Here is a 17452-nt window from a genome sequence, read left to right as displayed (position 1 = left end):
AGAAAGAATGAAAGCAAGATAGAAAGGAGGAAAAAAAGAAAGGATTTGTCCCATTTGAAAATCATGATAACAACAATAACAACATTACGAGGATAATTATAGAACCTATTTGTTCATAGATTCCAAAGGTCATAGGTCAACAAGAGACTCCAGACCACGATTCCAAACCAACCCGTCAGTCTAGCTCGGCCATCCATGGGTGTAGTTCACCAGTTGGTTCCATTTTAAAGCCATAAACTTTAGGCGCATATTGGTAAATTATTAGACCAGTTGATACAAGTTAAAACCGATGGGCCTTACTGGTAAATCTACTAGTTCATTCCAGTTGCAGCACAGTGGCCAAACTCGACCATTTGATACTAGCTGATTCCAGTTGGAAACCAATAGATGATTACCAGTTGAAAACAAGTAGATGGTTGCTAGTTGATTTACCAGTTGAAACCAGTAGAATACCAGTTGAAAAACCAGTTCAATGTATCCAATGCATATTCATGATTAATTTGCATGTTTTCACAGTCTTGGTAAAGTTACAAGCACTGTACACAGAAAGATGAATATGGGACTACGCGATATCTATCCAGTCCGGATAGATTTGTATCATCACGTATTAGTTAAAACATATTCTTTCACATGAATGGTAATAAGAGCTTTCATTTCATTTTTTTTTAGAGGGGGGCGTTTCCAAAACTGGTCCATACCTTTGAAGCCAATCGTATCATTAGCCCTCTCCCCTTAGGATTAAAACACCACAGGCAACAAACAATATTTGTTAGTCAGATTTCTTTTATTTGTTAAGGATACATGCCGTTCTTAACTTCTTATTATATTATTTTGTAGCTCATGTCATTATAGAGGATATTCACGAACATTTTCATTTTTGTTCAAGTACACACTATAATACTGATGCAATTGGGGCGCAGAGTTGCATCCACCTACGTGTATTTGGCAGGGGTGTTTCTTTGTGTGTCTTTGAAACCATTCAGCCATCGCCTATGCGGTACTGCGGTACGTGGTACCGCTGCTCAATAATAAATGACTCAAAGCTAATAATATTTGTGAACACTTGGTACATTTTTTCTTCTTGCCACTTTACAATATGGCATTTAAGGAGAAAATGACACCCCCACACCCCCACGAAACAAAATAATTAGAAACAAAGGACGAACAAACAAAAACAAGCCAAAAAGGAACCGGTGGGGGGGGGGGGGGGATAAAGGAAAGAAAAATGAATAGAGAAAGAATGAAAGCAAGATAGAAAGGAGGAAAAAAAGAAAGGATTTGTCCCATTTGAAAATCATGATAACAACAATAACAACATTACGAGGATAATTATAGAACCTATTTGTTCATAGATTCCAAAGGTCATAGGTCAACAAGAGACTCCAGACCACGATTCCAAACCAACCCGTCAGTCTAGCTCGGCCATCCATAATTTATTGTCAGACTGGTTTCGGTTACAGCGGTGCGACTGGGGTAGAAATGGGAATCCCCCTAAAGAAAATGTTACGTCATTAAAGCCTCGGTCACAAGACAATGGAAATTCGGGAAGACAATGGAAAAACAGAGAGATTCGTACAAAATTATCGTTCGTACGAACCTTTGTGACCGTAGCATAACAAAAAATTGAAAAACAAACAAACATTTATTGGATTCAGATGAGTGCAGAGTCATCACGCGTAACCATGTTATATTCACAAACACGTTTGGCGTCCGTATAGACAGACCAGTGCAATATTGCAATGTAGGCCTGTATCACGTTCAACAAATAGCACGACTATTACATGCAGGGAGATCTCCCTGGTACATGCATACAAATTCTGAGGATTACGAACTGCAGCTGACTGGAAGTTGGAAGTTCTGGATTGTCATCAAGGAACAAGGAGATTTCTAACAAAGTCTAAGAAACTGTGTGAGGTAAGGGAGTAAAGTATTAACATTGAAGTAGGGCCTTATACTATACTAGTCCAGGTAATGGCGGGCTTGCCATGCCGCCGCCTTTTAACGCCTTCATTGGCGACCTTGTGACTCAAGTGAAATATGTGTAGGGTGGTGGTGTTTCACAAAAATTCGAACTTAAGCCCCACTGCATTACTTATAGCTACTTGCGCCCTCTATACAGCCAACAATGCCTAAGTGGTACCTGTTGATCCCCATGATGCCCCTTTTCGTATGTTAATTGAGAGCTGATTTGATGAGATAACCACCTGCCAGTGACCTCGCAGGTAGGTCTAATCCCTCCATGCCAAACTAGTGCAGAGGGATTTTAACACTAAGTTAACTGGACTTAAACATTATGGTGAGCCTTTTGTAGCCATATATTCAAAAGCCAAATTCCAAGTATTTTAGACTTTTCATAAATTCCACATCAAGAGCATGAAATCTTCTTGATAATGGAAAGTATTAATGATTTGAATCAACATTGTGTGTCTTATAAAACAACCTTTATAATATTTTCAAAGACGCTAAACGGCTTTCCATAATTGTCAAGTCCAACTTAGAGTTAAGTTTGACTTAGGATCTTTGTGAAACACCCCCTGGTGGGTGTTTCAATCTAAAACAGTCTTATACGTTTGGAAAGATAACATTACATAGAAAAGCGACTTTCTCAAACTAAAAATTAGAAGAAGGCGTTATGCCAAATTGTGACATGGTGGTAAAGCTCTGTCGCCCCACCTGTTGATTTTACAGGGCAGGAACAATTTGAAAATATGGAGCTATATTGATGCTACGTCACGATCTACACAGATTTGTATATTCTAAACTGACCTAATAACAGAATTGTAATCTGAAAGCTTCGTATGGGTAGTGTTATATATATCACTGATAGGAATGTAGACTGATGAAATTAAGATCAGATTGCTCATGTACATAGCCCTACAGTCAAACTTGTCACCAATATCAATATGATACATGTGTTAAAGAACCAATCTAGAAATAAAGGCCACCCTATTACAATGGCCACTTGTTGTCTTTCCCTCGGGTGGCCTTGACAGACGAGTTTGGATGTATGATATAAAATACATGGTATAAAAACCATAGACAACGAATGGTTTAATGCGGGCGTTGCATGTAAATTGTAATCATCTTGTGCCACCTCACAAAATGTAACTTAATTTCCTTTGCTCCTTTTCTCTGTCTTTTTCCTTTGTGTCTGTTATTGCCCTAGTCATGTTGGTCATTAATTTTGTTATATATATTATACTTTGTACAAATAGCATCTAGCTCATATCAGAGTTGATTCGTTTTTTAAACCATATTTGTACGTATGATTGCCAATTATAATTCAGGCATTTGGCTGCAAAATGCAATCATAATAAAACCTTTTCAATCAATCAGCTCCTTGTTGATAATGTTCCAATAGAAGAAAAGTCATCAACCAAATTCTTAGGTGTATTTATAAATGGAAAAATGTAACTGGAATGATCATGTGAACTATATCTCTACCCCTATTTCTCGCAATATTGGTATACTATTTGAGCTAAAATATTTTTTTGCCAACGCATGTGCTTAGTATGCTATATAAAGCACTAGTTTTACCATATATTTCTTACTGCAATATCATATGGGCTACTCATATTAAGTGCAATACTAATCGTATATTAATGTTAAAAAAAAAAAGCAATTCGAGTTTGTACCGATGCAGGTTATCGCGACCACACTGACCCTTTAATTGCCACGTTAAAAACTCTAAAAAATAAGTGATACCCACTACATGCAAAAATCTCTGTTCATGTTTCGACTTAAATCCGGCATTCTCCCCCATTACTAGTTATTTTATTCCAACATAATGCTAATTTTCATTCCTACCTAACTAGGCATTCCAATGACTATCACCTATTTAACGCCAAACCAGCCTTAGCTCAAAACTCAATTAGACATTCTGGCCCTGATACCTGGGGCGTTTCATGAAACAATTAGTCGGTGGTTATCACCGACTAATATCATGTTTTCCGACAATTCTTTTGTCACCGACTATTTTCCAGGACTGTGATTGGTCAAATTTAGTCAGCGCTGACTAAATTGTCGGTGAACATGATATTAGTCTAATATTAGACTTAATTGTTTCATGAAACGCCCCCCTGGAATGCATACCCCCTGAAAGAAAATCGATTTATACAATGCTATCTTTTAAAAGAGCGGTGAAAACGTTTCTTATTGCGCATTATCTTTAAATCCACCATCAAAATTAGCTCATCTTCAATCTTCACAAGTTCCCCTCGTATACCCGTCGTTACAAAACTCGATAATTTTCAGTACTCTTACATTTTTGCTTCCATCCATTGAAACGTTGATTATAACCTTCCAATAAATGTATGAATAAAGTATGACAATAAACCGTGGCCTATTTGGGATACTGAATAAACACTTTTCTGTGTACACACAAAGGTTCACAGTCTATATAAACCAGCTCGCTGATCTCACATTCTTATTTATATTGTCCTGAAACCTCGTGAGTCTTCACATACTATAATATATCCCAAGTTGACCACCCAATATTCAAATGTGCATCTTCTTTTTTATCTTCAAATATCAAATTGGAATCCAACTACATGGTACCAAATACATCTGTGAATATACACCCCTCTTTTCTCTCTCTCTCTTTCTCTCTCTCTGTCTCTCTGTCTCTCTGTCTCTCTCTCTTCCCCCTTTTACTAATATTTGTTCCTCCATATTCGCCGTATTATTATGTATCCATTGAATGTAGTCCTGCTATCAAGCTTTGCTTACTTTGTCAACCCTCCTGTTTGATGTTTTCGATATACAGCCAGCCTTACTTTATTCGACATTATATTCTTTTGACATGTGTAACATTTGCAATGTTTTGTTTGTTATATATTTTAAAAAATGCAAAAGAAAGAGAAAATCAAACATAAGTAAATAAATCAAATCAAACCAAATATACTGACTAAGAGGCTCCAAAGGATGATAAGATTATTGTAAAGATGAAGGGACTAAAGTTCACTGTCCTAGTAGGTATGAAGAGAATGTATAGATTCGACAGGCGCGTACGTAGGCGAAGATTATGGTTCTTTGTGTAAACTAGAGATTCAAAGATACAAGATTTATAAAAACAGAATTATCTTTGCAGCAGGATGGCTAAACGATAGCTTATAGATTAAAAAAACAACTAAAATTACAAAATACAAATGATGATGATGACGATTATTATTGTTGTTAATATAATTGTTACTAATATTATTATTATCATTACTTTTATTTTATTATTATTATCACAATTGTTGTTATTATTATAATAGTTATTAATTTATTATAACTATTATTATCATTATAATTATCAGTATTATAGAGAATTTAGTGAATTTACGCATTGAGCCATCAACTATTATTGTCTGAATTGTTTTATAAACACACTGTTCATCATTGGGGGCACCATACCACCAAACATAATACGTACCAAACACAAACCAGACATCTGCCACATTAAACACAAATAAGGACATCATCATCATCGAACTCACAGTCCCCTTCGAAACAAACATTGACAAAGCACATCAACGAAAACAAGACAAATACACAAGCCTCACACACGACATAACATCAACAGGGTGGAAGAGCAAACTAATCTGTATTGAAATCGGTTCACGTGGACTCATAACCCCACAAAATAAATACCGCCTAAAGGAAATCCTCAAAATCACTCACTCAACTATAGGTACCCGGAATCCAGGGACGAAATAGTGAAGGCCGTTCTTTCTAGTTCTTATGTTATATTCCAAGGAAGACGTGAGCCAGCATGGCAATTTGATCAATACCTTTAATTTATCAATCTATATATATTAATTTTTCATCATTTCCTGTTTATCAATGAACTTGTAACCATTCTGTACCAAAATGACAATATTTAGTTACCGTAATATGTAACTTATCTCGATTCAATTATACACTATACATTTATGTACTATGTATGGGGGAATATTTCCCTCCTCATCATAATGTTTTCTACTTTTCTCCTTTTCTCCTTTTCTCCTTTTCTCCTTTTCTCCTTTTCACATCTTCCTTTTCCCTTTCTCTCTATCTCTGTGCTCCTTGTTATCACATACACTATTACACTGTAACTTGTATTGTTATTGTTAACGTACTTTGCTATTGTATATATTGTTCATTATAACCTGCCGCCTAACCCACTGGGTTGACGGGCCTGGTTTTTGTGTGTACATGATCTCTAATAAAGACTTGATTTACCACAAAAAAAAAAAACTAAAATTACAAAATACAAATGATGATGATGACGATTATTATTGTTGTTAATATAATTGTTACTTTTATTATTATTATCATTACTTTTATTTTATTATTATTATCACAATTGTTGTTATTATTATAATAGTTATTAATTTATTATAACTATTATTATCATAATAATTATCAGTATTATAGAGAATTTAGTGAATTTACGCATTGAGCCATCAACTATTATTGTCTGAATTGTTTTATAAACACACTGCTCTACTAGTTCACATACGAAGATGTTTCCTGACTTAATTTATTGCACATGATATTTCGTTATAATCAAAGATTTTGTCCCTGTACTTTATCCTTATTAACATGTACTTTTGATAAAGGGTAGATATCTAAACGAAACATACTGTAAATACTATAAAATATAACGGAAGCCTCACCCCAATGAGAGATTTATTGTATTATTGCCCATTAATCTACAAGATTCCCTACTAAAGTGTATGAGATTAGGCATAGAGCAAGAACATAAAAAGTTTCCCAGCACGACATGGGCATCGCCATTTTCTTGCTAACGTGATGTCCTATATGCGAAGTCATTTATCAAGTAAATGTATTTAAAGTTATGGATGCTCCCTTCCCATTTTGTCAACTGCTTTATTAAAGAATTTTTATAATGAGTTGCAAGTGTTCCCCTGTTTTATATTTTTCACCAAATGATAATGTTTACCTTATCAGCTATGATTTACGCTCATTGAAAAGTAACGATTTTGTTATTGAATTAAAAAGTCTTTTCAACTAAAGCTTGGTGCATAATACACGTAAAAATTCGCCTTGTACGTCACACTTTCAAGAAAATGGCTGCGCCCATGTCATGCTTAAAGGTAAAGGTGACCAGTTTTGGAAACGCACCCCCCCCTCTCAAAAAATTAAATGGAAGCTCTTATTACCAATCATGTGAAAGAATATGTTTTGACTAATACGTGATGATACAAATTTTGCCGGGAAAATATTATATCTATCCGGACTGGATAGATATAAGGTAGTCCCATATCCACCTTTCTGTGTAAGACTGGGCCACATTTCTTATCATTTTGATGATTCCAGAACCTTAACCCCGAAGAACACCAATACTTATATGCTAGATAATCAACCTTTTCTGATCAATTCCACAATATTTCTTTCACAATGCAATCGCATGACTAGAACTGGTCTATATCTTTAAAAGGCATTACCTCATGCCTAGGATATCTTAATTCATAAATCTCTTGTGCACTTTCGTAAAGAATATTGTACATCAAAAGGCAAGAACACATCTCATCTTAGTATTCCTACAGTCCTACACTTGTTCTTCGGGGTTAAGGTTTCCTTTAAAGCTTAAAGCCCCTCTAAAATGTTGGGAGCCCTAAATTTCACTTAAATTGTTTCATAAAGTGAAAGAGAATGTAATTTAAGACACACTTCTGCAAAGATTCCACCCCCCAAAAAAATAAAAATGTGATTGAAGTCGGATATTGATGAGAGAATACACAATTTAGGTTTTCTGCGTACAACAGAAAACCCAAATTATGCTTATTTTTACTTCAATATTTGTCCTTTAACACATTTTCTTGGGGGAAATGTTTGCAGAGTTGTGTCTTTTATGACATCCTTTTTCACATTATTATAAAATTGAAGTGATATTTTGCCATCAAATGTTTGGCGAACTTGGGGTTCCCAACACTAAGAGGGGCTTTAAATTGTTAAGAACATCACCCAATTTAGATAGAAAGTACAGTTGCAAACAGAACTGGGTACACACATGTGGTATTACTGTATGGTACTATACCACTTCAGCTATTTCTTGTAACATTTGGAATTAAAGTATGAGGGAACTTGACGAATAATCCTTCGGCAGTGCCATATAACTTTTCACTAATAACAACACTTTTGTTACAGAAATACATCTCGGGAGTTATATGGTTTCGTAAATTGGAGAGTGTATGTGAACATCTTAAACCTAAATGTGTGCCTTCGGGCTGTGCGGTGCGTTTAGTTGAGACGATGTATAATAATAATATATATATATATATTTTTTTTTTTTACAAATCTTTAATAATAATAATAATAATATTCTGCTTTTATAGCGCTTAAAGTACATCTACGATGTCTCTAAACGCTTTACAGATATACTATTACCCCGGTCTATGGATTCAATACTTGTCTGCACACACTGTGTGCACAATCTCCACTCCCGGGGAGCATTCCAGCCAGGCGTTACTTGATGTCAATAACTGACCAACAATGACGGTCGCATTTAACACCTGAGTGGAGAGTAGAAAATGTAGGTTAATATCGATCTGGCGCTGCTCAGTGGCTGCCGGGCTCACGATCAATTGGGCAGAAAGAATTTCCGTTTCGGTTTAATAGAATTTGGAGTGGACTATTAGGCTATTATTATTATTATTATTATTATTATTATTATTATTATCATTTTAGATGATGTTACGTTACTTATTAATTGTAATGGGACATTTCGGTTTTGATTTTCTTCTAAAATAACATAACATAAAGAAAGCACCCAATTAATGTTTTAACTTGATATGAGATGGATATCCAGGTGAGCTTTAAAAAGAAATGGCTGGTGATATATTTATAGGACTGTTTGCTCTTAATTATCTTCAACAGATAACCCAATCCATATTGGCCACGCTGACAAGATGGCTCACTTTTCGGTGGAGACATGCCAGGGTTGTCACCAAGACAAGGAGCAAAAGACTTACTGCGTGGTGATGAGGTTATGTGATGACTGCGCTCGGGAGAAGGAGCATTTTATCCGGAAGTTGACCCGTGATAAGAAGGTGGTTTTTAACTGCCGTCGGCATCCTGAACTGAAGGCACTGGCCTTTTGCGGGGACCACGAAGAGACGATATGCCTGGAGTGCCTTTCGTCACACATTGGCCGTTGCAGTTTGATCGACTTAAACGCCGAGGTGGCAGAGCGAAGAAGTCAACTCGGCAATCTTGTGGAACGATGCAAGAGTAAAGCGGGGGAATTCAAACAATTTAATATCGAGGTCGACATGAGATCAAATCGAATCGAGAAACACTTTGCCACAATCGAAGATGCAATCCGCAACTCAACGTCTCAAGAGAAAAGAGAGGTGGAAGAAAATCGGGACCGAGAGGCCGAATGCATCACCAGGAATGCTGAAGAAGAACTTGAGAGGATCAGGCAAAAACGATATGAGGATTTGATGGAAAATCAACGGGACGCCGAAAAACAATTAGACAAAATTAAAGAGAACGAGAAAGGACTATTTGATAAGCTCGATCAAATTAAAAAAATGTTCGCTGATAAAATTATCTTGATGAAATCCTATCTTCGGCAAACTTTGAACAACGTAGAGAAGGCCGAGTCCTTCGACGACGAGGGAATGCTTCAGCCGGATTTTCAAAAGACAGTTGTGTCTTTGACCAATGTCCTCCATAGGCAAGTTGACACCTGTGGCGTTGACAAGCTAGTAGATGCTGCAGAATCAGTCGAGGGATATGATGAGAGAATAAACGTTCCTGCAGAGAGGTGGGAGGAGCAACATGGACTGACATGGACGACAGGACTCGGTAAGGATTCGTACATGATGGGCGCCATCAACGAGGACGAAGTAGTACTCAAGAAGAAAGATGATGGCTCGGTTCATATTTTGAACATTCACAGCGGTGACACCAGGGTGGGGATCTCGGGAAAGAAACCGTATGACATTTACAGTTGCGCTGCTCTTCTTGACGGTAGGGTCGTTTGCGGAACCCGTTTCGGCGAGATCGTCGTTTACGACGCTGTCTGGAACCCCTTGACGACGATTCATCTCGATAAATTAGGCAAGTTAAGGCCTGTTTCCCTCTGCACCGATGGGAACGATATGATCCTGGCGTCTAATGGCGAGCCCATAATCCATGTCTTCAACCCCAATAATGGAGAGTTCATCAGATCAATCGACGTCAACGTCAGGTCAATCTGCGAACTTCATCTTCTCCCATCAGCTGACATCGCTCTCCGCATCAGGCCGGCTGACAAGGACTGTAGCGATGTGCGCGTCTTGGACAAAACGGGATGCCTTCGGTCAAAATATCATCTGCATAACAAAAACCTGATGAGTATGGCTGTGGATGTATCACGTGACCGTATCTTCATTATGCTCCTGGATAACGATGACGAGAGCGATGACTTCGACATGGCGGTGCTCTCATCAAGTGGTCTGGCAGAAATAGACGTCGAGCTACCTTTTTACCGGAGGACGCTTGCCGAAATGTGCTTCATGCCCAATACGAATGCTCTGGTTGTTCACTACGAAGGAATGACTACAGTATTCCAGCAAACAGAACCGGGCCTTGAGGAAATCATTAGTAACATTGATTAGATCAGGAACTAATAGGTCAGGGGGTGATTCACAAAGACTAAGATCGACTTTAAGTTGGACTTAACTATGGCGGGCCATTCGTGCCACTACACTGTTAGAACGGTGTTTAAAATATCACTGTTTAAAAGAATGTTGTTTAAAAAAGTAAACAACGTTGTTCAAAATCGAAAAATCAGTGCTCGATTGACTTAAACAACTATGTATTAAAAGACAAAAGTATTTAATTAAACAGAGTTGTTTAAAAAGTCCCGGGGGCGTCGTTGATATTTTCTCGATACGTGATTGCAATTTGCGCACACACATGCGATATGCACAAAGTACGTACATAATACATGCATGCAAGCATAATGCTAGTGTGCGGTGCAAGTGCATACGAAAATGGCGGAACAAGGGCAAGGCGACGACTTGGTTCTTCTCGGCTTCGCCGATGGGGTTTAGGTGAAGTTATAGAGACAAATAATAATGTTGTTTGTCACTACCATGAATATGATGAACAAATGTTGAAGTAAATTGGCAACAAGCTCTGCATGTTACAGTGTATAAATCGTTGTGATTATTGCAGGAGTGCATGGTTCCAGTAGGTCATTTCACAAATTCAAACAACCAGATAATAACCATTAAACAGTTCTGTTTAAAATTTAAGCAACTCCTTTTAAACAACCCAGTTGTGCAGTAATACTGAATAAACAACAGTTGCTTAGTAATTTAAACATTATTGTTTAACATTTAAACAACTTGCTTTAAACAACCGAGTTGTGCAATTTTATTACTAAACAACTGTTGTTCAAAAGGTTTCCTAATTTTTACACAACTAAGTGTTCAAAATGTAAACAACCTTAATTTGTTTAATTTTTAAACAACGTTGAGCGATTCACCGGTTAACTCGGGGTTGTTTAAAATTTTAAACAACTTGTTTAATTTTTTTCTAACAGTGTAGTTGCTCTCACCATTGATCTCTCAATTATGATTTTTAGATTATATTTTTCCTTCAATAATAAACCATCAAAAAAGGTAAAAACTGTAGATTTGTGACCACGATGTTAACGTCCATGAGAGACCAATATCAGTAAACTATGAGAGCAAATGATGGCATGAATAGCCTGTGATATTTAAGTCCAACTTAAAGTCGATCTTAGTAGCGGGAATTTGACGACATTCCACTCTCTCAAGGGCTACGCCTGGTCGCGTTCAAATTGATTACACGGGCCTTGCGGGGCTTTTCCCGATCTTATTTTCCAGAACTCGAACTTTTCATACGGTCTGAGTTGGTTATTACATCTGGTTTCGGAGAGATCGGTTTTTACCCGCATTTGAGTTTATAGTGGACAATGACATCAAATTCCTGCCTTCATATATTTGTTTCTTCAAAAAGAATTTTGTGATGTACATCACGTTCAATAATTCATTTTGTTGTTACTTACGTATGGTGAAATCACACCTTACAGCCTTTTCACACACAGCTAAAATTCTATAAACATGACTAGTATAAACGTGTTTCGAACGTGTTTAAACTAATCACGAGCCTTTCACACACAGAAATTTCGGTGCGATCGTTAATCGTTTCGTGAATAACTACTGCTCGTAAAATGCGCAGTAGTGCCATTGCGCATTGAAGGTCATGTCACATCAATCAAAGCGCACGCTCCACCCAGTTTAAACACGTATGAAACACGTTTAAACACGAATAACCTTTCACACACAAAATCTCAAGCTCACTAGATACGAACTTCGTATCTGCAGCCTGCTTTTAGGCAGCCTTTTCACACACAGCTAAAATTCATCGTATCTAGAGATGATTAGAATCACTCAACAGTTTTAAACATGTTTATAGACAAAATTTCCCAGTGTGAACATCGTTTATACGATGTTGGGATAGATACGAAGTCGCGATCCATACGCCCCTAAAAGCAGGCTGCAGATACGAAGTTCGTATCTAGAGAGCTTGACATTTTGTGTGTGAAAGGAAATTCGTGTTAAACGTGTTTAAACTGGATGGAGCGTGCGCTTTGATTGATATGACATGACCTTCAATGCGCAATGGCACTACTGCGCATTTTACGAGCAGTAGTTAATCACGAAACTATTAACGATCGCAACGAAATTTCTGTGTGTGAAAGGCTCGTGATTAGTTTAAACACGTTCGAAACACGTTTATACTAATCATGTTTATAGAATTTTAGCTGTGTGTGAAAAGGCTGTTAGTGGGTGCTTCTGTGACAGTACTTTATGAAAGTATTGAATCCTGTCCTAAGGCAGAAAATTTTACAATTTTGACCGCCCCACCGCGGAATTGTCTTTTATTTGCACATGTCGAACATACCAGTTTGCAAGAGAACAGTCTTCGAGCCAATGATGGGAAATTTTAATGCAATTAGTATTGTTTTCACCTCGTTTACACATGGTTTTTCGGCTGAGGATGACCAATAAGGCCTATGCTTTAGTTATTCTCAGTTTTAGGCAAGAAAGTGTTTATGTGAACGCTACGTGTCTCAGGCCAGAGAACTGCTGTTTATTTTGAGGTTAACAGACTATTTTCATTTGAATTATTTGTTATACCACAAGTCTAATGACGATGGAAAGTTTCTATATTTTAGAACTAATAAATACCATGGCCAATTGCAAAACAAGTTTTCTATGTCCTTATTCTTTGTCCAAGGTAGATAAAACAATAAAGCTTGTTTATACCACTAGTGATAAAGAGTAATTTAAAATCATTAAAAACACAAATTGCATTCTTTCGTTGCATTGCCAAAATCTGCCTCCTCCTCCTCCTCCCCCGATTTAAAACAAACAAAGAAAGAAAGAAATATAAATATCCCTACAATATAATAATGGTTTTTGTGTACATGGTGGCCTAGAAAGAACGTAACACCTGCAATCTAAAATAATAACTTCATCATTGACAAAACGTTAACTCCATGAAGTAGATCATTCTCTTTCGAGATGATCAAAAATGACATCAAGATCATCAGCTTCGAGTCATTATGTCGATGTAATTGGAAAATATCAATGTTACTTACTTTATGAGCAACACAGTATAGTCTGACAATAAATAGGCAATCTCTTTTATTTATTTTGATATTGATAAATAAATATCCTTGAAATATGATAATGTTATTTGTGTAGATGGTGGCCTAGCTACAAAGACGAAACACCTGCAATCTACAATAATAACTTCATCATTGACAAAACGTTAACTCCATGAAGTAGATCATTCTCTTTCGAGATGATCAAAAATGACATCAAGATCATCAGCTTCGAGTCATTATGTCAATGTAATTGGAAAATATCAATGTTACTTACTTTATGAGCAACACAGTATAGTCTGACAATAAATAGGCAATCTCTTTTATTTATTTTGATATTGATAAATAAATATCCTTGAAATATGATAATGTTATTTGTGTAGATGGTGGCCTACAAAGACGAAACACCTGCAATCTACAATAATAACTTCATCATTGACAAAACGTTAACTGCATGAAGTAGATCATTCTCTTTAGAGATGATCAAAAATGACATCAAGATCATCAGCTTCGAGTCATTATGTCAATGTAATTGGAAAATATCAAATGTTCCTTACTTTATGAGCAACACAGTATAGTCTGACAATAAATAGGCAATCTCTTTTATTTACCTTGATATTGATGAAAGCTTAGCCAAATTTCTTTTATGAACTATGAATAAGTGGAACTGATGTTGGGATTTCTGGGATTACATTTGTAATGGCTTCCACGCAGTAAATCAAGATTATATATATCAAGACTTTTTAGAAGACGAACGCCAGTCAAATGTCGTAACCTAAACTATTATTTCTATGATGTATATTATTTATTATGACCAAAAAAAAATGGACCTAAAAATATCCCTTTTTTGCAAGAGTTAATTCAAAGTTTAGATGGGAAAGTAAACAAATCTACAAACTCCACGATTGCAATTTATTATGCCTACCTCCCCGCTTGACAATTATTAGATGTATCACCACACTTTCATAGCCCAAATTTAGACGAATCATGTCTAAGAAAAATTTAACGTTTGTATATATCTTTTGCAATTGGAGTGGGCTTTTTGTGATTTTCTTTCACCAAATTTGATAAAGTCTTGTTAATAAACCATAAACCCAAGATACATGTTTTAATGCCGTTAAGGGAACAAAGTTACATTCACAGAAACAAACAATGATATTAATCAAACAACTCCATTTGTGGATCAGGGGGGGGGGGGGGGGGAGGGGGTGGGGTTCCCGATATGTGAGGACTTTTGTTTTGCTTGTCATCGCTAAGTGTAGATTTTATAACATGCAAAAGATATATGTGGGATTTTTAAAATTTATTTATTCATTATTATTATTATTATTATTATTATTATTATTATTATTGTTATTATTATTTTATTTTTTATTTTCATTTATTTATTTATTTATTATTATTATTATTATTATTATTATTATTATTATTATTATTATTATTATCATTATTATTATTATTATCTTTTTTTTTTTTTTGGGGGGGGGGGGTTGAAGATCTCCACCCTATTTTTGCCCCTCCCCCACTGGCCCTAAAATCCTAGATCCACCTTTCACATTGGTTGTCATTTGAAAAAAGTATTCATACATCATAAAAGAAACATAACTGGATCAGTGTAATGAAAAAAGAAACATTACTTGCTCGTTGTTATGGAGCTTATAATCTGAAGAATTAATATTCTGTATTAAAGCTTGTTTATACCATTAGTGATAAAGAGTAATTAAAAACATTAACAAACATAAATCCTGTTCTTTCTCTGCAAACAAACGAACAAAGAAAGAAATATAAATATCCTTAAAATATGATAATGTTATTTGTGTAGATGGTGGCCTACAAAGACGAAACACCTGCAATCTAAAATAATAACTTCATCATTGACAGAACGTTAACTCCATGAAGTAGATCATTCTCTTTAGAGATGATCAAAAATGACATCAAGATCATCAGCTTCGAGTCATTATGTCAATGTAATTGGAAAATATCAATGTTACTTACTTTATGAGCAACACAGTATAGTCTGACAATAAATAGGCAATCTCTTTTATTTATTTTGGTATTGATAAATAAATATCCTTGAAATATGATAATGTTTTTGTGTACATGGTGGCCTAGAAAGAACGTACACTTGCAATCTAAAATAATAACTTCATCATTGACAGAACGTTAACTCCATGAAGTAGATCATTCTCTTTCGAGATGATCAAAAATGACATCAAGATCATCAGCTTCGAGTCATTATGTCAATGTAATTGGAAAATATCAATGTTCCTTACTTTATGAGCAACATATTATAGTCTGACAATAAATAGGCAATCTCTTTTATTTACCTTGATATTGATGAAAGCTTAGCCAAATTTCTGTTATGAACTATGAATAAGTGGAACTGATGTTGGGATTTCTGGGATTACATTTGTAATGGCTTCCACGCAGTAAATCAAGATTATATATATATATATATCAAGACTTTTTAGAAGGCGAACACCAGTCAACTGTCGTAACCTAACTCTTATTTCTATTATGTATATTATATATTATGACATTTCAGATTTGAAAGAACGTCTCGCCCTGATTTTTGTGTGTGTGCCTCTAATGAGGTGTTTATTTACATTCAAACATCAAAATAAAATTGTGAGAACAAATACAATTGACGCACAATGTTATCAATAGAAATCACATATTTTTCTCAACTATACAATATTTTGCTACTTTTCATCTAAAGTGCTTGTAACAGTTTCTTTGGCAACCTCTTGTCTTGCTTTTTAAGCTCCTGATTTACAACAATTCTGTTTTTGATTTCTCTTTCAAATACGTATCTTAGTTTGAAACGGTTTTCATTAAATCCATTCTTATTCCGGATGACTAACATTTTATATATACACCATAATGCGATCGTTGTTACAACGTCTATCTCTCTGTCAATATTAATCTTAAGTAAACAAGAGATATCCATGACAAAATCAATATTAAAAGTGTACTTCACTTGTGAAATAATCAAAGAAATTGTTATTCTGTTCACATTCGATAAACACATGCACGATGTCCTCTATGACATGGCAATGGGGACAGTATCTGTCGTCTGCTAATCCCCATTTGTAAAGATGGCTTCTAACAGGTAGTATATTGTACAGCAATTTAAAATTGAACTCCCTTATGTGATGTTCTCTTGTATAAGTTAAATTCCTTTTGAACACGGAAGACCAGTCAATATTTCTTTGTAGTATAGTTTCCCCAAAAAGACAGCATCTGTTTTTGTTGAATGTATATTTAAAAGATATCAGGTTGTAGAAACGTTTGCTGCTCACGTCACTGATAGGTAAAGACACTCTTCCAAATTTAAATTAAGGAATTCCAAGATGGTGAGTGTTATATACTGGTTCACTTTCTTCCTTGGTAAGATCATTGAACCATATCTTTGGAAAAGCTTTTTTTCAATTTAGTATAATCGAATAAAAGATTTTGCTTGCTTTTTTTTGTTTCAAGGCGTACTGACATGTTTTAAATAGACAAAAAGTGCCTTTCTTCAAAGAGGTCCTTTAGATAAATCATTTCACAACCAAACCAATCTGCGTAAGACAAAGACTTCGTATTAAAAACAATATCCTTGTTATGCCATACTATCTGCCTATGAAAAATATATTTTGTACAGAATAATTTTCACTACAAGTAAAACCTTTCACATAATTCCAGGCTTGTAATATTTCTACATAGAAATCAGGGATTTGCAATTTAAAAGAAGATTTACGCCACCGAGCAAATCAAACCAATAATTACACATATCCTTCCATGGACCTTTACTGTCATCCAATAATCTACCAAGCCATCTTAAACGAA

The 17452-nt window shown here is 35.6% G+C and overlaps 1 protein-coding gene across 1 annotated transcript; it reads left to right on the top strand.

The window, feature by feature from the left end:
* The first annotated feature begins 1600 nt into the window (after positions 1 to 1600).
* On the top strand, positions 1601 to 10751 carry LOC100892107. The gene is made up of 2 exons (XM_003728779.3): positions 1601 to 1914; positions 8866 to 10751. The coding sequence occupies exon 2, from the start codon at positions 8898 to 8900 to the stop codon at positions 10593 to 10595; it is 1698 nt and encodes a 565-aa protein (XP_003728827.2). The 5' UTR covers positions 1601 to 1914; positions 8866 to 8897; the 3' UTR covers positions 10596 to 10751.
* The last annotated feature ends 6701 nt before the right edge of the window (positions 10752 to 17452 follow it).

The sequence above is a fragment of the Strongylocentrotus purpuratus genome, unplaced genomic scaffold, assembly GCF_000002235.5.
Source record: "Strongylocentrotus purpuratus isolate Spur 01 unplaced genomic scaffold, Spur_5.0 spur5_scaffold_21, whole genome shotgun sequence".
Taxonomy (NCBI): domain Eukaryota; kingdom Metazoa; phylum Echinodermata; class Echinoidea; order Camarodonta; family Strongylocentrotidae; genus Strongylocentrotus; species Strongylocentrotus purpuratus.
This window is presented reverse-complemented; position numbering and strand designations above follow the sequence as displayed.

Bases quoted from the DNA above. Each gene is read 5' to 3' on its own strand.
- LOC100892107 (XM_003728779.3), top strand. From the start codon at position 8,898: ATGGCTCACTTTTCGGTGGAGACATGCCAGGGTTGTCACCAAGACAAG.